This window comes from Myxine glutinosa, chromosome 2, assembly GCF_964187855.1.
Source record: "Myxine glutinosa chromosome 2, kmMyxGlut1.1, whole genome shotgun sequence".
NCBI classification, from domain to species: domain Eukaryota; kingdom Metazoa; phylum Chordata; class Myxini; order Myxiniformes; family Myxinidae; genus Myxine; species Myxine glutinosa.
Genome location: NC_136262.1, coordinates 256,622,590 through 256,645,030, shown reverse-complemented (window position 1 = coordinate 256,645,030; position 22,441 = coordinate 256,622,590). Strand labels below are relative to the sequence as shown.

General features: G+C 41.7%; 1 protein-coding gene across 2 annotated transcripts in view; it reads left to right on the top strand.

Moving 5' to 3' along the window:
- The first annotated feature begins 11,453 nt into the window (after nt 1-11,453).
- The window catches only part of LOC137420665 (ephrin-A4-like), a 91,835-nt gene continuing 80,847 nt past the window's right edge, over nt 11,454-22,441 (top strand). For both annotated transcript variants that reach the window (XM_068105913.2, XM_068105912.2), the window contains exon 1: nt 11,454-11,909. In XM_068105913.2, the coding sequence (XP_067962014.1) occupies nt 11,722-11,909 (188 nt within the window). In that variant the 5' untranslated portion in view covers nt 11,454-11,721. The remainder of the gene's footprint in view (nt 11,910-22,441) is intronic.

Sequence of the window (22,441 nt, the reverse complement as noted above, 5' to 3'; positions counted from 1 at the left end):
GGCACGAGTGAAACGGTTGCTTTCAAAACAAGAGTCTCAAAGGACAAAAACAGGACGATATTGTTATTTGCGACATAACGTTTGAATGGAACGATTGTCTGCCGGACAGCTCGGGGTTTTGACGTTTTGTCGCATCCCGAAAATGGCCGATCTAATCCTCGAAACGGACACCAAGTATGATGGAATCGAGGAAGGGAATGCGTGAAGTGTTCCTGCGATTCATAAAGATCCGTAATGGTTTTTCTAACGACAAATGAACCTATTTGAGTATAAAACATGAAGGATGCACAATATTCACTAACCTTCTGATCTGAGATCGTATATACATATTCTAATGAATCCGACTCTGACAGGTCTACAATGTCACTAGAATGGTGAAGGAAAAGTTCCACTTTTCTCCGCGGAATTAATCCAGAGATGCAGCTCAACGGATGAGATCTATCGCAGGATGTCGCCTCCTCCCGACCCTCATTTCTTTATTCGTAACCCTCTGTGCGCAACATTCGCTCTTCGGCTCTTTCGTCTCGGCTCCCTGTGATCGGTCGTCGTCCTCCCCAATGGCACGGAACACCGCGCCGCACACACTCGGATTCCGGTCCGGGCCTCCCCTCCGTGCGTGCAGCGCCCGTGCGAAAAGAGAATTGTCGTGGAGCGAACAATGTGCGCTTTGTGCAGCTGTCACTGTGGCTCCCGCACCGGACCCGGTCGACAGCCCGACGCACCGACAGAGCCGCTTGTTCGCCGCTTGCACGTTTACTTTTGACTGACGGGACAGAAAATGACAGCAAGCAACCGTAAGCAACAAAGCAACCTGAAGCAACTGAAGCAACCAAGGCAACTGCAAGCAACCGTAAGCAACCAAATCAACCGTAAGCAACCAAAGCAACTGCAAGCAACCGTAAGCAACCAAAGCAACCGCAAGCAACAGTAAGCAACTGCAAGCACCCGTAAGCAACCGCAAGCAACAGTAAGCAACCGCAAACAACCATAAGCAACAGTAAGCAACCGCAAGCAACTTTAAGCAACCAACGCAACTGCAAGCAACCATAAGCAACCAAAGCAACTGTAAGCAACCAAAGCAATGAAAGCAACAAAGGCAACCAAGCAACCAAAGCAATGAAAGCAACGAAAGCAACAAAGGCAACCAAAGCAACCAAGGCAACCAAATCAACCGAAAGCAACCAAAGCAACCAAGGCAACCCAAAGCAACCCAAAGCAACCGTAAGCAATCAAAGCAACCAAAGCAACCAAAGCAACTAAAGCAACCAAGGCAACCAAAGCAACCAAAACAACCGAATGGAACCAAAGCAACCAAGGCAACCAAAGCAACCAAGGCAACCAAAGCAACCAAATCAACCGAAAGCAACCAAAGCAATCAAGTTAACCAAAGCAACAAAAGCAACGAAAGCAACGAAAGCAATGAAAGCAACCAAAGCAACCGTAAGCAACCAAAGCAACCAAAGCAGCCGCATGCAACCAAAGTAACGAAAGCATCCTAGGCAACCAAATCAACCAAGGCAACACAAAGCAACGAAAGCAACCAAAGCATCCAAAAGCAACCAAAGCAACTGTATGCAACCAAAGCAACCAAAGCAACCAAAGCAACCAAAGCATCCAAAGCAACCAAAGCATCCAAAGCAACCAAATCAACTGAAAGCAACCAAGGCAACCAAAGCATCCAAAGCAACCAAGGCAACCAAAGCAACCAAATCAACCGTAAGCATCCAAAGCAACCAAGGCAACCAAAGCAACCAAGGCAACCAAGGCAACCAAAGCAACAAAAGCAACGAAAGCAACCAAAGCAACTGTAAGCAACCAAAGCAGCCGTATGCAACCAAAGCAACGAACGCAACGAAAGCATCCAAGGCAACCAAAGCAACCAAAGCAACTAAGGAAACACAAGGCAACCAAGCAACCAAGGCAACCAAAGCAACCCTAAGCAACCAAAGCAACCAAGGCAACCAAAGCAACAGTAAGCAACCAAAGCAACAGTAAGCAACCAAAGCAACCGTAAGCAACCAAATCAACCGTAAGCAACCAAAGCAACTCGAACGAACGGACATGGATGATGCGCGATCCTGTAATTGGACACAACTGAGCGCAGTGACTGTTTATTCTTCTCCCAAATAGCAAAAATAACTCCATTCTATATGATTTAAAAGGAGCATGGAGGAGGTCTGTTTGGACAAATGAGATCTCTTAACAATGGCTAAATGTGAGGCCTGGATCCCCACCTTTCATGTTGCTCTCGCTTTGTGGATCTCCTTAACGCACCCTAAAGAATTCACGCTCGAGCCTCAGCATCTTGGTTTGGATGTGAAGACGTATGGATTGGGGATCCTTGGGGACCTTGGGATCCTTGGGATAGGGGACCCCAGCGAGACCGTTAAATTGAAAGTCTGTATAAATGTACTCAATTATTCATTCCGCACTACTTTGTATGCCACGGACAAATTCCCGAAAGGAAGCATTTTGCTTTAATTCAATATTTAATGATGGTATGTAGTCGAACAGCATCACGTGCTTCACCCTCCTCTTATTTGATCATCCCTTTTCCCGACCGAGAGAGGCGCTTTTACTCGATTTGGGAATAGCCCTTTTGACTATTTCAGCGTTTCCATCTCGGCTCTTTGCAGTTTTTAATCCCAGTTTTTAATCCCGGTTTTTACAGTTTTTACTCCCAGATATTATTAGATTTCACTCTCGGGCCTTTCCACCTGAAACTCGACTCATTCAACGCTTTACCCAATAGTGGGGCGGCTTAGCCCAAATATTCAAAAGAATTGTGCATTTTGTGAAACAAGCACCAAATTTGGCACAAATGTACATTAATATGTTGCGAACATTTTCAGATATTGGGCCACTTGAAATTCCGTAATTTTTTTTTTCAAATTTTTTCAAATTTCGTAATTTCAAATTTTTCGGGTGACACCGTCACAATTTCGGTCTTCGAGGCCGGCCGATAGGCAAAGTGTGACCGGAAGGGACGAGGTTCTCCTGACCACGTGGCCCTCGATCTGGGAAGCGAGAGGCGTTCCATTAGTGGACGCGCCCCTCACGCCCGACTTTTGGGCGGCCCCGGCAGGCCGTTTGTTTTGACGTTCCGTGACAGGCCCCGCACCCCCACCTCCGGGCCGACCGGAAGCTTGTGCTGAGTACATCATACCTGAACAACTCAGTGAGGCAGAACACAGCAGTGCACACCAGGGTGACCCCTTCAGTGCATAAACCAATTAACCTGTCCACTGCAGGGCATATAGAAATGAAGTTATTTTCTGCATATAATAATAATATAAGTTCAGTTCTATATAACAATTTCTGTTATCACCACTACCACTACAACTACCACTACTACAAGCTTTGTCTGGAATTTTGTGGACTAACAGACAAACAGACATACAGACAAGCTGGGATCAAAACATTACCTCCTTCCACCATTGAGTGTAGAGGTAAACATCATGGAAATTATATCATGCCCGAGATTTAATTCATGCTTACCCGTGTATTTGCTTCACTGGTTCACAAGGTCTTTTGCATACATGTAATTCAGACTCTCGTCTTCATTGCTGACCACACAATGTTCGCAACATATTAATGTACATTTGTGCCAAATTTGGTGCTTGTATCACAAAATGCACAATTCTTTTGAATATTTGGGCTAAGCCGCCCCACTATATCGGCCGGCCTCGAAGACCGAAATTGTGACGGTGTCACCCGAAAAATTTGAAATTACGAAATTTGAAATAATTTGAAAAAAAAAATTACGGAATTTCAAGTGGCCCAATATCTGAAAATGTTCGCAACATATTAATGTACATTTGTGCCAAATTTGGTGCTTGTATCACAAAATGCACAACAGGTTTGCTATGCTGCTACACTACAAGGTGATGTCCACTTTTAAGATCTTTCGAGATATTAATTCCGCTTTTCCCAAAATTTACTCCTGGGTATTTCCAAGCAACCCAGGGTTTTTGGAAACCCTCGGGATTCCTTTTTTACACTCGGGTTTTTCCAGTTTTTACTCCTGACTCGTTTGACGTTTTACTGCAGGTTATTTCCACATTTAAATTACGGCTCTTTCCACACTTCAAGATCTTTCCATGTTTTCCTCCTGAATCCAACTCTTACTCCTGGATCTTCCACCTCTTCCTCGCGGCTCTTTCCACCCCTTACCCCCAGTTCTTTGCAACTCTTACTCCCTGCTATTTCCACCTCTTACTCCGGGGTCTGTTCACCTCTTATTCCCTGCTATTTCCACCTCTTACTCTGGCTCTTTCCACCTCTTACTCCCGGGTCTGTTCACCTCTTATTCCCTGCTATTTCCACCTCTTACTCTGGCTGTTTCCACCTCTTACTCCCGGGTCTGTTCACCTCTTATTCCCTGCTATTTCCACCTCTTACTCTGGCTCTTTCCACCTCTTACTCCCGGGTCTGTTCACCTCTTATTCCGTGCTATTTCCACCTCTCACTCCCAGCTCTTTCCGCCTCTTATTCCCAGTTCTTTGCAACTCTTACTCCCGCCTTCCCACCTCTTATTCCCGGCTCTTTCCACCTCTAACTCCCAGCTCTTTCCACTTCTTACTCCCAGCTCTTTCCACCTCTTACTCTGGCTCTTTCCACCTCTTACTCTGGCTCTTTCCACCTCTTACTCCCGGGTCTGTTCACCTCTTATTCCCTGCTATTTCCACCTCTTACTCTGGCTCTTTCCACCTCTTACTCCCGGGTCTGTTCACCTCTTATTCCCTGCTATTTCCACCTCTTACTCTGGCTCTTTCCACCTCTTACTCCCGGGTCTGTTCACCTCTTATTCCCTGCTATTTCCACCTCTTACTCTGGCTCTTTCCACCTCTTACTCCCGGGTCTGTTCACCTCTTACTTCCGGCTCTTTCCACCTCTTACTCCCGGCTCTTTCCACCTCTTACTCCCGGCTCTTTCCACCTCTTACTCCCGCCTTCCCACCTCTTATTCCCGGCTCTTTCCACCTCTAACTCCCAGCTCTTTCCACTTCTTACTCCCGGCTCTTTCCACCTCTTACTCCCGCCTTCTCCACCTCTTACTCCCGGATTTTTCCACCGCTTAATCCCGGAACTTTCCCCCTCCTACTCCCGGCTCTTTCCACCTCTTATTTATCGGCTCTTTCCACCTCTTACTCCCGGCTCTTTCCACCTCTTACTCCCGGCTCTTTCCACCTCTTACTCCCGGCTTTTTCCACCTCTTATCCCGCCTTTCCACCTCTTACTCCCGGCTCTTTCCACCTCTTACTCCCAGCTATTTCCACTTCTTACTCCCGGCTCTTTCGACCTCTTAATCCCAGATTTTTTTCCACCTCTCACTCCCGGCTCTTTCCACCTCTTATTTATCGGCTCTTTCCACCTCTTACTCCCGGCTCTTTCCACCTCTTACTCCCGGCTCTTTCCACCTCTTACTCCTGCCTTTCCACCTGTTACTCGCGGCTCTTTCCACCTCTAACTCCCGGCTCTTTCCACCTCTTACTCCCGGCTCTTTCCACCTCTTACTCCCGCCTTTCCACCTCTTACTCCCTGCTCTTTCCACCTCTTACTCCCAGCTATTTCCACTTCTTACTCCCGGCTCTTTCCACCTCTTAATCCCAGATTTTTTCCACCTCTCACTCCTGGCTCTTTCCACCTCTTATTTATCGGCTCTTTCCACCTCTTACTCCCGGCTCTTTCCACCTCTTACTCCCGGCTCTTTCCATCTCTTACTCTCGGCTTTTCCCACCTCTTACTCCTGGCTCTTTCCACCTCTTACTCCCGGCTCTTCCCACCTCTTACTCCCGGCTCTTTCCATCTCTTACTCTCGGCTTTTTCCACCTCTTACTCCTGGCTCTTTCCACCTCTTACTCCCGGCTCTTCCCACCTCTTACTCCCGGCTCTTTCCACCTTTTACTCCCGGCTCTTTCCACCTCTTACTCCCGGCACTTTCCACCTCTTACTCCCGGCTCTTTCCACCTCTTACTCCCGCCTTCCCACCTCTTACTCCCGGCTCTTTCCACCTCTAACTCCCAGCTCTTTCCACCTCTTACTCCCGCATTTTGCCACCGCTTAATCCCGGAACTTTCCCCCTCCTACTCCCGGCCTTTTCCACCTCTTATTTATCGGCTCTTTCCACTTCTTATTCCCGGCAATTTCCACCTCTTACTCCCGTCTCTTTCCACCTCTTACTCCCGGCTCTTTCCACCTCTTACTCCCGGCTCTTTCCACCTCTTACTCCCGCCTTTCCACCTGTTACTCCCGGCTCTTTCCACCTCTTACTCCCGGCTCTTTCCACCTCTTACTCCCGCCTTCCCACCTCTTACTCCCGCCTTCCCACCTCTTACTCCCGCCTTCCCACCTCTTACTCCCGCCTTCCCACCTCTTACTCCCGCCTTCCCACCTCTTACTCCCACCTTCCCACCTCTTACTCCCGGCTCTTTCCACCTCTTACTCCCGCCTTCCCACCTCTTACTCCCGGCTCTTTCCACCTCTTACTCCCGGCTCTTTCCACCTCTTACTCCCGCCTTCCCACCTCTTACTCCCGGCTCTTTCCACCTCTTACTCCCGGCTCTTTCCACCTCTTACTCCCGCCTTCCCACCTCTTACTCCCGGCTCTTTCCACCTCTTACTCCCGCCTTCCCACCTCTTACTCCCGGCTCTTTCCACCTCTTACTTCCGGCTCTTTCCACCTCTTACTCCCGGCTCTTTCCACCTCTTACTCCCGGCTCTTTCCACCTCTAACTCCCGCCTTCCCACCTCTTACTCCCGGCTCTTTCCACCTCTTACTCCCGGCTCTTTCCACCTCTTACTCCCGCCTTCCCACCTCTTACTCCCGGCTCTTTCCACCTCTTACTCCCGCCTTCTCCACCTCTTACTCCCGGATTTTTCCACCGCTTAATCCCGGAACTTTCCTCCTCCTACTCCCGGCTCTTTCCACCTCTTATATATCGGCTCTTTCCACTTCTTATTCCCGGCAATTTCCACCTCTTATTTATCGGCTCTTTCCACTTCTTATTCCCGGCAATTTCCACCTCTTACTCCCGGCTCTTTCCACCTCTTACTCCCGGCTCTTTCCACCCCTTACCCCCAGTTCTTTGCAACTCTTACTCCCTGATATTTCCACCTCTCACTCCCGGGTCTGTTCACCTCTTAAATCCGTGCTATTTCCACCTCTCACTCCCAGCTCTTTCCGCCTCTTATTCCCAGTTCTTTGCAACTCTTACTCCCTGCTATTTCCACCTCTTACTCCCGGCTCTTTCCACCTCTTACTCCCGCCTTCCCACCTCTTACTCCCGGCACTTTCCACCTCTTACTTCCGGCTCTTTCCACCTCTTACTCCCGGCTCTTTCCGCCTCTTACTCCCGGCTCTTTCCACCTCTTACTCCCGCCTTCCCACCTCTTATTCCCGGCTCTTTCCACCTCTAACTCCCAGCTCTTTCCACTTCTTACTCCCGGCTCTTTCCACCTCTTACTCCCGCCTTCTCCACCTCTTACTCCCGGATTTTTCCACCGCTTAATCCAGGAACTTTCCCCCTCCTACTCCCGGCTCTTTCCACCTCTTATTTATCGGCTCTTTCCACCTCTTACTCCCGGCTCTTTCCACCTCTTACTCCCGGCTCTTTCCACCTCTTACTCCCGGCTTTTTCCACCTCTTACTCCCGCCTTTCCACCTCTTACTCCCGGCTCTTTCCACCTCTTACTCCCAGCTATTCCCACTTCTTACTCCCGGCTCTTTCCACCTCTTAATCCCAGATTTTTTCCACCTCTCACTCCCGGCTCTTTCCACCTCTTATTTATCGGCTCTTTCCACCTCTTACTCCCGGCTCTTTCCACCTCTTACTCCCGGCTCTTTCCACCTCTTACTCCCGCCTTTCCACCGGTTACTCGCGGCTCTTTCCACCTCTAACTCCCGGCTCTTTCCACCTCTTACTCCCGGCTCTTTCCACCTCTTACTCCCGCCTTTCCACCTCTTACTCCCTGCTCTTTCCACCTCTTACTCCCAGCTATTTCCACTTCTTACTCCCGGCTCTTTCCACCTCTTAATCCCAGATTTTTTTCCACCTCTCACTCCTGGCTCTTTCCACCTCTTATTTGTCGGCTCTTTCCACCTCTTACTCTCGGCTCTTTCCACCTCTTACTCCCGGCTCTTTCCATCTCTTACTCTCGGCTTTTTCCACCTCTTACTCCTGGCTCTTTCCACCTCTTACTCCCGGCTCTTCCCACCTCTTACTCCCGGCTCTTTCCACCTCTTACTCCCGGCTCTTTCCATCTCTTACTCTCGGCTTTTTCCACCTCTTACTCCTGGCTCTTTCCACCTCTTACTCCCGGCTCTTCCCACCTCTTACTCACGGCTCTTTCCACCTTTTACTCCCGGCTCTTTCCACCTCTTACTCCCGGCACTTTCCACCTCGTACTCCCGGCTTTTTCCACCTCTTACTCCCGCCTTCCCACCTCTTACTCCCGGCTCTTTCCACCTCTAACTCCCAGCTCTTTCCACTTCTTACTCTCGGCTCTTTCCACCTCTTACTCCCGCCTTCTCCACCTCTTACTCCCGGATTTTGCCACCGCTTAATCCCGGAACTTTCCCCCTCCTACTCCCGGCCTTTTCCACCTCTTATTTATCGGCTCTTTCCACCTCTTACTCGCGGCTCTTTCCACCTCTTACTCCCGGCTCTTTCCACCTCTACTCCCGGCTCTTTCCACCTCTTACTCCCGCCTTTCCACCTCTTACTCCCGGCTCTTTCCACCTCTTACTCCCAGCTATTTCCACTTCTTACTCCCGGCTATTTCCACCTCTTAATCCCAGATTTTTTCCACCTCTCACTCCCGGCTCTTTCCACCTCTTATTTATCGGCTCTTTCCACCTCTTACTCCCGGCTCTTTCCACCTCTTACTCCCGCCTTTTCCACCTCTTACTCCCGTCTCTTTCCACCTCTTACTCCCGGCTCTTTCCACCTCTTACTCCCGGCTCTTTCCACCTCTTACTCCCGCCTTTCCACCTCTTACTCCCGGGTCTGTTCACCTCTTATTCCCTGCTATTTCCACCTCTTACTCTGGCGCTTTCCACCTCTTACTCCCGGGTCTGTTCACCTCTTATTCCCTGCTATTTCCACCTCTTACGCTGGCTCTTTCCACCTCTTACTCCCGGGTCTGTTCACCTCTTATTCCCTGCTATTTCCACCTCTTACTCTGGCTCTTTCCACCTCTTACTCCCGGGTCTGTTCACCTCTTATTCCCTGCTATTTCCACCTCTTCCTCCCGGCTCTTTCCACCTCTTACTCCCGCCTTCCACCTGTTACTCCCGGCTCTTTCCACCTCTTACTCCCCGCTTTTTCCACCTCTTACTCCCGCCTTTTCCACCTCTTACTCCCGGCTCTTTCCACCTCTTACTCCCGGCTCTTTCCACCTCTTACTTCCGCCTTTTCCACCTCTTACTCCCGGCTCTTTCCACCTCTTACTCCCGCCTTTCCACATGTTACTCGCGGCTCTTTCCACCTCTTACTCCCGGCTCTTTTCACCTCTTACTCCCGGCTCTTTCCACCTCTTACTCCCGCCTTTCCACCTCTTACTCCCGGCTCTTTCCACCTCTTACTCCCAGCGATTTCCACTTCTTACTCCCGGCTCTTTCCACCTCTTAATCCCAGATTTTTTTCCACCTGTCACTCCCGGCTCTTTCCACCTCTTATTTATCGGCTCTTTCCACCTCTTACTCCCGGCTCTTTCCACCTCTTATGCCCGGCTCTTTCCATCTCTTACTCCCGGCTTTTTCCACCTCTTACTCCCGGCTCTTTCCACCTCTTACTCCCGGCTCTTTCCACCTCTTACTCCCGGCTCTTTCCACCTCTTACTCCCGGCTCTTTCCACCTCTTACTCCCGCCTTTTCCACCTCTTACTCCCGGCTCATTCCACCTCTTACTCCCGCCTTCCCACCTCTTACTCCCGGCTCTTTTCACCTCTTACTCCCAGCTCTGTCCACTTCTTACTCCCGGCTCTTTCCACCTCTTACTCCCGGCTTCTCCATCTCTTAATCCCGGATTTTTCCACCTCTTAATCCCAGAACTTTCCCCCTCCTACTCCCGGCTCTTCCCACCTCTTATTTATCGGCTCTTTCCACCTCTTATTCCCGGCAATTTCCACCTCTTACTCTCGGCTCTTTCCACCTCTTACTCCCGGCTCTTTCCACCTCTTACTCCCGGCTCTTTCCACCTCTTACTCCCGCCTTTTCCACATCTTACTCCCAGCTCTTTCCACCTCTTACTCCTGGCTCTTTCCACCTCTTACTCCCGGCTCTTTCCACCTCTTACTCCCACGGCTCTTTCCACCTCTTACTCCCACGGCTCTTTCCACCTCTTACTCGCACGGCTCTTTCCACCTCTTATTCCCGGCTCTTTCCACCTCTTATTCCCGGCTCTTTCCACCTCTTATTCGCACGGCTCTTTCCACCTCTTATTCCCGGCTCTTTCCACCTCTTACTCCCACGGCTCTTTCCACCTCTTACTCGCACGGCTCTTTCCACGTCTTATTCCCGGCTCTTTCCACCTCTTATTCCCGGCTCTTTCCACCTCTTATTCCCGGCTCTTTCCACCTCTTATTCGCACGGCTCTTTCCACCTCTTATTCCCGGCTCTTTCCACCTCTTACTCCCACGGCTCTTTCCACCTCTTACTCCCACGGCTCTTTCCACCTCTTATTCCCGGCTCTTTCCACCTCTTATTCGCACGGCTCTTTCCACCTCTTATTCCCGGCTCTTTCCACCTCTTATTCCCGGCTCTTTCCACCTCTTATTCGCACGGCTCTTTCCACCTCTTATTCCCGGCTCTTTCCACCTCTTACTCCCACGGCTCTTTCCACCTCTTACTCGCACGGCTCTTTCCACGTCTTATTCCCGGCTCTTTCCACCTCTTATTCCCGGCTCTTTCCACCTCTTATTCCCGGCTCTTTCCACCTCTTATTCGCACGGCTCTTTCCACCTCTTATTCCCGGCTCTTTCCACCTCTTATTCCCGGCTCTTTCCACCTCTTATTCCCGGCTCTTTCCACCTCTTATTCCCGGCTCTTTCCACCTCTTATTCCCGGCTCTTTCCACCTCTTATTCCCGGCTCTTGCCACCTCTTACTCCCACGGCTCTTTCCACCTCTTATTCCCGGCTCTTTCCACCTCTTATTCGCACGGCTCTTTCCACCTCTTATTCCCGGCTCTTTCCACCTCTTATTCCCGGCTCTTTCCACCTCTTACTCCCGCGGCTCTTTCCACCACTTTCTCCCGGCTCTTTCCACGTCTTACTTCCCCGACTCTTTCTATCTCTTGCTCCCAACTCTTTATCACTTTCTCTTCAACGTTTCTTCATGCATTCCGCCGCGCCTTCATTGACGTTCCAACTTCGCGCGTCGCCGCAGGCGTCGTTCCACATCCTCCCCACCACACACACACACCCATCTCTCCCTCCTCCTACCCTCCTCTAACCAACACCACCCTGCATGCCTCCAATTCCTTGCATCAGTTTCTTCCTTCACCCTGCTAGCCTCGAAACGTCATCTCCACCACTTTGCCCTTTCCACCACCCAAATGTCGTGTCCATCCCGTACCCTCACCCCACACCACGCCGCGACCCTTGTTCTGGTGATAACACCAACTCAACACCTATAGCTCTCGTCCCCCCGCCGCCTCGTACCTCCCTCCAGCTGGCTCGGCGAGCGCACCTTGCAGCCGGGACGTCGCCGTGCCGTGGACATGATCCTAGTACTGCCCTCTCGCGAAGTCCTCCTCTTGGCGTGGTCCACTGGACCTCCATTGTCGACCGCCGCCGGGTCTCTGCGCTTCCCACTTCTGCTGCTCTCGTCCCTCGCGCTCTGGTCCATGTGCACCCCGAGTGTCTCTGCGGATACGCACACGGTCTACTGGAACACCAGCAACACTCGGTAAGGCTCAAACAACGTTAGCACACTCACTTACCTGTTTAGCACACCGGTACCAGGTACCACCAAAGCGTACTGGTAGTTGGCGCGACTTTTCCACTTCCCTTTCTCTGTCCGGCAGCGTGGTCGAGACCAGGTAGGTAGTTTACTACCTGAGTGCACTGTGCAGTAGATCACCATAAACCCTTGTACAGGTAACCATTATATCGTCAGAATGGCGCACACGTTGTGAGTGTACTTACCTTTAAACTGTCCAGTCTGGGTTAGATTCCTGACCAAACCATAACCTGTCGGATTGGTACATCGCGTACACGACCGGAGATTCCATGGCAAAGTACGTCGACCCTTGCCGAGACCTTAAGTTGGGTGTCCCATGTGCTGGCATTAGTTGGTGTTCGTTAAAGATCCTTCGTCCGGTGTCTTTGGCAAAGAGGAGGCGAGTTATCGCCGACACCACGATTAAATTCCTGCCACCTTCAGTCGAACGTCAGGGCTGATCAGCCGATTCGTGAAAGACTTGCGCCAACAGCTTTCAATGGCAGACCCTGAAATCGAAAGTTAGATTAAGTGTAGTAGTAGTGGTCGTGGTAGTGGTAGTGGTGGTAGTGGTAGTAGTAGTGGTAGTACTGACAATTACGATGAACATTCATGAATGTTTGTTTGTGGGATCGCGTGCATCAACCTGTCCAATTGAATTGAACATGTCCTCACCTGCTCACCTGTACCTCCCATCATGACGAGTTGTTATATTACTGATCACAATCACCATCCTCACCCCCGAATACCCTCACCAACCCCACCTTGCCCACTCGTTTAATCAACCTTTATTAGCTGATCCAATACTGTATCACGATCGGTATTCATGAGCTGATCCTGTAACCAGGTAAAATATAAACTCAACATTGAATTCTTCATTACCTTCTGTCAACAAAAGAATTAATGTGTGATCATGTTTATAAACAGACTCGCTGTGAATTATATGAATATTATTTGTGTGTGTATAAATATATAGGTCTATACTCTATAGGATATATGTGTATGTGTGTGTGTGTGTGTGTGTGTGTGTGTGTGTGTGTGTGTGTGTGTGTGTGTGTGTGCGCGTGTGTGTGTGTGTGTGTGTGTGTGTGTGGTTTTGCATGTGTGTTTTTGTATGTGGAGCGGTGTATGTTGTAAGGGTAGGTGGTTGGTTGGTTCTGTGTGTTGTTTTTGTGCGTGTGTGTTGTGTGCATTTTGTGTGTGTGTGTGTGTGTGTGTGCGCATGTGTTGTGTGTGTGTGTGTGTGTGTGTGTGTGTGTGTGTGTGTGTGTGTGTGTGTGTGTATATGTGTATGTGTATATGTGTATGTGTATGTGTATGATCTGGTGTGTGGTTTGTTGTTGAGTGGTGGGTTATGAAGGTGTGTGGTTGTTTGAGTGCTCCACCATGTTTGCTTATTTGGTGCTGTGGAATTCTGGGAGTGGAAGCTGTTTTGTTGTTGTCTGTGTTCTCACTGACTGGGGTTGGGGGTATGTACGCATCCAGGTGTAGTTGCTGCATGTGGAGGTGTATGTGCCCCTGCTGGCCCACCTTAGCTGACCATATCGAGGTTGAAGGGCCGAAACAGGATGATGCTGAGGACCCAGTCAGTGAGGCACACTTGTGACCAGGTGTGTTTTGAAATTATATATATGTATGTACAGTATATATATATCCATATTTATAATATCAAAACACACCTGGTACGTATACCCATCATCGTTGATTTCTCCAGATTTTCATTTTCTGCACACACGATGAGTCCAAAGTACGACGGTTTCTATTTTTGCATCAGCCCTTCCAATGCACATTGTGGTCTCATTTCTTCAACCACTTATTTGTTTGTTCTTCTTTAATTTCTTCAACCACTTATTTGTTTGTTCTTCTTTAATTTCTTCAACCACTTATTTGTTTGTTCTTCTTTAATTTCTTCAACCACTTATTTGTTTGTTCTTCTTTAATTTCTTCAACCACTTATTTGTTTGTTCTTCTTTAATTTCTTCAACCACTTATTTGTTTGTTCTTCTTTAATTTCTTCAACCACTTATTTGTTTGTTCTTCTTTAATTTCTTCAACCACTTATTTGTTTGTTCTTCTTTAATTTCTTCAACCACTTATTTGTTTGTTCTTCTTTAATTTCTTCAACCACTTATTTGTTTGTTCTTCTTTAATTTCTTCAACCACTTATTTGTTTGTTCTTCTTTAATTTCTTCAACCACTTATTTGTTTGTTCTTCTTTAATTTCTTCAACCACTTATTTGTTTGTTCTTCTTTAATTTCTTCAACCACTTATTTGTTTGTTCTTCTTTAATTTCTTCAACCACTTATTTGTTTGTTCTTCTTTAATTTCTTCAACCACTTATTTGTTTGTTCTTCTTTAATTTCTTCAACCACTTATTTGTTTGTTCTTCTTTAATTTCTTCAACCACTTATTTGTTTGTTCTTCTTTAATTTCTTCAACCACTTATTTGTTTGTTCTTCTTTAATTTCTTCAACCACTTATTTGTTTGTTCTTCTTTAATTTCTTCAACCACTTATTTGTTTGTTCTTCTTTAATTTCTTCAACCACTTATTTGTTTGTTCTTCTTTAATTTCTTCAAGTACTTATTTGTTTGTTCTTCTTTAATTTCTTCAACCACTTATTTGTTTGTTCTTCTTTAATTTCTTCAACCACTTATTTGTTTGTTCTTCTTTAATTTCTTCAACCACTTATTTGTTTGTTCTTCTTTAATTTCTTCAAGTACATATTTGTTTGTTCTTCTTTAATTTCTTCAACCACTTATTTGTTTGTTCTTCTTTAATTTCTTCAACCACTTATTTGTTTGTTCTTTAATTTCTTCAACCACTTATTTGTTTGTTCTTCTTTAATTTATTCAACCACTTATTTGTTTGTTCTTCTTTAATTTCTTCAACCACTTATTTGTTTGTTCTTCTTTAATTTCTTCAAGTACTTATTTGTTTGTTCTTCTTTAATTTCTTCAACCACTTATTTGTTTGTTCTTCTTTAATTTCTTCAACCACTTATTTGTTTGTTCTTCTTTAATTTATTCAACCACTTATTTGTTTGTTCTTCTTTAATTTCTTCAAGTACATATTTGTTTGTTCTTCTTTAATTTCTTCAACCACTTATTTGTTTGTTCTTCTTTAATTTCTTCAACCACTTATTTGTTTGTTCTTCTTTAATTTCTTCAACCACTTATTTGTTTGTTCTTCTTTAATTTCTTCAACCACTTATTTGTTTGTTCTTCTTTAATTTCCTCAACCACTTATTTGTTTGTTCTTCTTTAATTTCTTCAACCACTTATTTGTTTGTTCTTCTTTAATTTCTTCAACCACTTATTTGTTTGTTCTTCTTTAATTTCTTCAACCACTTATTTGTTTGTTCTTCTTTAATTTCTTCAACCACTTATTTGTTTGTTCTTCTTTAATTTATTCAACCACTTATTTGTTTGTTCTTCTTTAATTTCTTCAACCACTTATTTATTTGTTCTTCTTTAATTTCTTCAACCACTTATTTGTTTGTTCTTCTTTAATTTCTTCAACCACTTATTTGTTTGTTCTTCTTTAATTTCTTCAACCACTTATTTGTTTGTTCTTCTTTAATTTCTTCAACCACTTATTTGTTTGTTCTTCTTTAATTTCTTCAACCACTTATTTGTTTGTTCTTCTTTAATTTCTTCAACCACTTATTTGTTTGTTCTTCTTTAATTTCTTCAACCACTTATTTGTTTGTTCTTCTTTAATTTCTTCAAGGACTTATTTGTTTGTTCTTCTTTAATTTCTTCAACCACTTATTTGTTTGTTCTTCTTTAATTTCTTCAACCACTTATTTGTTTGTTCTTCTTTAATTTCTTCAACCACTTATTTGTTTGTTCTTCTTTAATTTCTTCAACCACTTATTTGTTTGTTCTTCTTTAATTTCTTCAACCACTTATTTGTTTGTTCTTCTTTAATTTCTTCAACCACTTATTTGTTTGTTCTTCTTTAATTTCTTCAAGGACTTATTTGTTTGTTCTTCTTGCAATCCATGGAATTCTTCACATTTGTCTGGAACCCACATTCCAAAACTGTCAATGTTCCCTTGTTTATTTTTCAATGTCCATAACTCAAATCCATACATTGCAACGGGAAATACCAGATCATTCACCAGCTTCCTCTTGGTTTGTGTTGTCACGTTCTCAGTTGACGGGATTTTATTATTTTTTGGGGTTTTATTATTCATTATTTTTATTAAATAAAGACTGGGCTTTTCAATTTTTTTTTTTTTTTATTATTATTTTTTTACAAGATCGAGGCTCGTGTAATTTCCTTCTTCACTGTCTGCAGCAGTTTCATCAAGCACTCTTTACTTCCTGCCAACAGAGAGGTATTGTCAGTGTACCATATGTTGTTGATATGTTCAGCCTCGACGCAATCCAAGTTTGACGTTTCGTCAAAATTACTATAACCTCAAATTAATCAATCAATTTTGTTCGATGTTAATGGTATAATAATAACACTAACATGGGGGCTGGCAGGATGGCCTGCACTTACAGGTACGCATACTTGCCTCGAAGTTGTTTCACCAGAGTTTGAATCTCGGCCCAGCTATCAAGTGCCAACCTTCGGATGGACGTTAAACGTGTCCTGTCTGCTGACATTAGGTGGTAGACGCCAAAGATCCCATGGTGTCCTTCACGAAGAGTAGGCGAGCTATCGCCGGCACCCTGACCAAATTTCAACCCTGACCTTAGTCGAACGTCAGGCCTGGCCAGCCGGTTCGTGAAAGACTTGGGCCAAGCTTACAATAACGTGGGATTTGTTAAAGTCACATGAAGAAGAAGCAAAACATTGAGCATATCACTTTTGGGGGACATTTTTACGCTCATAATGGTACATCGGCAATAATTATAATGGCATAATAATAAGAACGTTATTCCAAAATAATAATTTTCATTATCATAACAGTAACAATTCTAATAGGAATAATAATAGGAATTATAATAACATGGACGAGTGTAAAGCATCAAAGGCTAAGTGAGTGTGAAAATGTATAATTTAGACGAAAAGGATTTTGAATACAATGTTATTCAACTAGGTAGAATGGTGTGCACATACATGTGCACATACATGAGCACATACACCCCCAGCACCCGCCCCACTGGTCTCTCCCATAGGGAGTGGGTGTTTCTATATTTATTTAAATGTAAAATTGGACACCGAGGGTATTAATCCATGGACAACAAGGCAAACCTTCATCGAGGGTACACACCTGCTCCCCGCACCCCAGAACCACAACATAAAAATGAGACATGGAGATTATACATATAAATAAATGTTGTGGAAAGGTAAAAGGTACATTGGTAAATAAATAATAATAGATGTTGGTAAAGTATATATAAATAAATAAATGGAAGTTCTGTGTTGGTAGTGGAATGGTAAAGTATATATAAATAAATAAATGGAAGTTCTGTGTTGGTAGTGGAATGGTAAAGTGTATATAAATAAATAAATGGAAGTTCTGTGTTGGTAGTAGAATGTTAAAGTGTATATAAATAAATAAATAGAAGTTCTGTGTTGGTAGTAGAATGGTAAAGTGTATATAAATAAATAAATGGAATTTCTGTGTTGGTAGTAGAATGGTAAAGCGTATATAAATAAATAAATGGAAGTTCTGTGTTGGTAGTAGAATGGTAAAGTGTATATAAATAAATAAATGGAATTTCTGTGTTGGTAGTAGAATGGTAAAGCGTATATAAATAAATAAATGGAAGTTCTGTGTTGGTAGTAGAATGGTAAAGCGTATATAAATAAATAATTGCAAGTTCTGTGTTGGTAGTAGAATGGTAAAGTGTATATAAATAAATAAATGGAAGTTCTGTGTTGGTAGTAGAATGGTAAAGTGTATATAAATAAATAATTGCAAGTTCTGTGTTGGTAGTAGAATGGTAAAGTGTATATAAATAAATAAATGGAAGTTCTGTGTTGGTAGTAGAATGGTAAAGTGTATATAAATAAATAAATGGAATTTCTGTGTTGGTAGTAGAATGGTAAAGTGTATATAAATAAATAAATGGAAGTTCTGTGTTGGTAGTAGAATGGTAAAGCGTATATAAATAAATAAATGGAATTTCTGTGTTGGTAGTAGAATGGTAAAGCGTATATAAGTAAATAAATGGAAGTTCTGTGTTGGTAGTAGAATGGTAAAGCGTATATAAATAAATAAATGGAATTTCTGTGTTGGTAGTAGAATGGTAAAGTGTATATAAATAAATAAATGGAATTTCTGTGTTGGTAGTAGAATGGTAAAGCGTATATAAATAAATAAATGGAAGTTCTGTGTTGGTAGTAGAATGGTAAAGTGTATATAAATAAATAAATGGAATTTCTGTGTTGGTAGTAGAATGGTAAAGGGTATATAAATCAATAAATGGAATTTCTGTGTTGGTAGTAGAATGGTAAAGCGTATATAAATAAATAAATGGAAGTTCTGTGTTGGTAGTAGAATGGTAAAGTGTATATAAATAAATAAATGGAATTTCTGTGTTGGTAGTAGAATGGTAAAGCGTATATAAATAAATAAATGGAATTTCTGTGTTGGTAGTAGAATGGTAAAGCGTATATAAATAAATACATGGAATTTCTGTGTTGGTAGTAGAATGGTAAAGCGTATATAAATAAATAAATGGAATTTCTGTGTTGGTAGTAGAATGGTAAAGCGTATATAAATAAATAAATGGAATTTCTGTGTTGGTAGTAGAATGGTAAAGTGTATATAAATAAATAAATGGAATTTCTGTGTTGGTAGTAGAATGGTAAAGCGTATATAAATAAATAAATGGAATTTCTGTGTTGGTAGTAGAATGGTAAAGCGTATATAAATAAATAAATGGAAGTTCTGTGTTGGTAGTAGAATGGTAAAGCGTATATAAATAAATAAATGGAAGTTCTGTGTTGGTAGTAGAATGGTAAAGTGTATATAAATAAATAAATGGAAGTTCTGTGTTGGTAGTAGCATGGTAAAGCGTATATAAATAAATAAATGGAAGTTCTGTGTTGGTAGTAGAATGGTAAAGTGTATATAAATAAATAAATTGGAAGTTCTGTGTTGGTAGTAGAATGGTAAAGCGTATATAAATAAATAAATGGAATTTCTGTGTTGGTAGTAGAATGGTAAAGCGTATATAAATAAATAAATGGAAGTTCTGTGTTGGTAGTAGAATGGTAAAGTGTATATAAATAAATAAATGGAATTTCTGTGTTGGTAGTAGAATGGTAAAGCGTATATAAATAAATAAATGGAAGTTCTGTGTTGGTAGTAGAATGGTAAAGTGTATATAAATAAATAAATGGAATTTCTGTGTTGGTAGTAGAATGGTAAAGTGTATATAAATAAATAAATGGAAGTTCTGTGTTGGTAGTAGAATGGTAAAGCGTATATAAATAAATAAATGGAAGTTCTGTGTTGGTAGTAGAATAGTAAAGTGTATATAAATAAATTAATTGGAAGTTCTGTGTTGGTAGTAGAATGGTAAAGCGTATATAAATAAATAAATGGAATTTCTGTGTTGGTAGTAGAATGGTAAAGCGTATATAAATAAATAAATGGAAGTTCTGTGTTGGTAGTAGAATGGTAAAGCGTATATAAATAAATAAATGGAAGTTCTGTGTTGGTAGTAGAATGGTAAAGCGTATATAAATAAATAAATGGAAGTTCTGTGTTGGTAGTAGAATGGTAAAGTGTATATAAATAAATAAATGGAATTTCTGTGTTGGTAGTAGATTGGTAAAGTGTATATAAATAAATAAATGGAATTTCTGTGTTGGTAGTAGAATGGTAAAGCGTATATAAATAAATAAATGGAAGTGCTGTGTTGGTAGTAGAATGGTAAAGTGTATATAAATAAATAAATGGAATTTCTGTGTTGGTAGTAGAATGGTAAAGTGTATATAAATAAATAAATGGAAGTTCTGTGTTGGTAGTAGAATGGTAAAGTGTATATAAATAAATAAATGGAATTTCTGTGTTGGTAGTAGAATGGTAAAGTGTATATAAATAAATAAATGGAATTTCTGTGTTGGTAGTAGAATGGTAAAGCGTATATAAATAAATAAATGGAAGTTCTGTGTTGGTACTAGAATGGTAAAGCGTATATAAATAAATAAATGGAAGTTCTGTGTTGGTAGTAGAATGGTAAAGCGTATATAAATAAATAAATGGAAGTTCTGTGTTGGTAGTAGAATGGTAAAGTGTATATAAATAAATAAATGGAATTTCTGTGTTGGTAGTAGAATGGTAAAGTGTATATAAATAAATAAATGGAATTTCTGTGTTGGTAGTAGAATGGTAAAGTGTATATAAATAAATAAATGGAAGTTCTGTGTTGGTAGTAGAATGGTAAAGTGTATATAAATAAATAAATGGAATTTCTGTGTTGGTAGTAGAATGGTAAAGTGTATATAAATAAATAAATGGAAGTTCTGTGTTGGTAGTAGAATGGTAAAGTGTATATAAATAAATAAATGGAAGTTCTGTGTTGGTAGTAGAATGGTAAAGTGTATATAAATAAATAAATGGAATTTCTGTGTTGGTAGTAGAATGGTAAAGCGTATATAAATAAATAAATGGAAGTTCTGTGTTGGTAGTAGAATGGTAAAGCGTATATAAATAAATAAATGGAAGTTCTGTGTTGGTAGTAGAATGGTAAAGTGTATATAAATAAATAAATGGAAGTTCTGTGTTGGTAGTAGCATGGTAAAGTGTATATAAATAAATAAATAGAAGTTCTGTGTTGGTAGTAGAATGGTAAAGCGTATATAAATAAATAAATGGAATTTCTGTGTTGGTAGTAGAATGGTAAAGCGTATATAAATAAATAAATGGAATTTCTGTGTTGGTAGTAGAATGGTAAAGTGTATATAAATAAATAAATAGAAGTTCTGTGTTGGTAGTAGAATGGCAAAGTGTATATAAATAAATAAATAGAAGTTCTGTGTTGGTAGTAGAATGGTAAAGTGTATATAAATAAATAAATAGAAGTTCTGTGTTGGTAGTAGAATGGTAAAGTGTATATAAATAAATAAATGGAAGTTCTGTGTTGGTAGTAGAATGGTAAAGTGTATATAAATAAATAATTGGAAGTTCTGTGTTGGTAGTAGAATGGTAAAGCGTATATAAATAAATAAATGGAAGTTCTGTGTTGGTAGTAGAATGGTAAAGTGTATATAAATAAATAATTGGAAGTTCTGTGTTGGTCGTAGAATGGTAAAGCGTATATAAATAAATAAATGGAAGTTCTGTGTTGGTAGTAGAATGGTAAAGTGTATATAAATAATTAATTGGAAGTTCTGTGTTGGTAGTAGAATGGTAAAGCGTATATAAATAAATAAATGGAATTTCTGTGTTGGTAGTAGAATGGTAAAGCGTATATAAATAAATAAATGGAAGTTCTGTGTTGGTAGTAGAATGTTAAAGTGTATATAAATAAATAAATGTAAGTTCTGTGTTGGTAGTAGAATGGTAAAGTGTATATAAATAAATAAATAGAAGTTCTGTGTTGGTAGTAGAATGGTAAAGCGTATATAAATAAATAATTGGAAGTTCTGTGTTGGTAGTAGAATGGTAAAGCGTATATAAATAAATAAATGGAATTTCTGTGTTGGTAGTAGAATGGTAAAGTGTATATAAATAAATAAATAGAAGTTCTGTGTTGGTAGTAGAATGGCAAAGTGTATATAAATAAATAAATAGAAGTTCTGTGTTGGTAGTAGAATGGTAAAGTGTATATAAATAAATAAATAGAAGTTCTGTGTTGGTAGTAGAATGGTAAAGTGTATATAAATAAATAAATGGAAGTTCTGTGTTGGTAGTAGAATGGTAAAGTGTATATAAATAAATAATTGGAAGTTCTGTGTTGGTAGTAGAATGGTAAAGCGTATATAAATAAATAAATGGAAGTTCTGTGTTGGTAGTAGAATGGTAAAGTGTATATAAATAAATAAATAGAAGTTCTGTGTTGGTAGTAGAATGGCAAAGTGTATATAAATAAATAAATAGAAGTTTTGTGTTGGTAGTAGAATGGTAAAGTGCATATAAATAAATAAATAGAAGTTCTGTGTTGGTAGTAGAATGGTAAAGTGTATATAAATAAATAAATAGAAGTTCTGTGTTGGTAGTAGAATGGTAAAGTGTATATAAATAAATAAATGGAAGTTCTGTGTTGGTCGTAGAATGGTAAAGCGTATATAAATAAATAAATGGAAGTTCTGTGTTGGTAGTAGAATGGTAAAGTGTATATAAATAAATAATTGGAAGTTCTGTGTTGGTAGTAGAATGGTAAAGCGTATATAAATAAATAAATGGAAGTTCTGTGTTGGTAATAGAATGGTAAAGTGTATATAAATAAATAAATGGAAGTTCTGTGTTGGTAGTAGAATGGTAAAGTGTATATAAATAAATAAATAGAAGTTCTGTGTTGGTAGTAGAATGGTAAAGCGTATATAAATAAATAATTGGAAGATCTGTGTTGGTAGTAGAATGG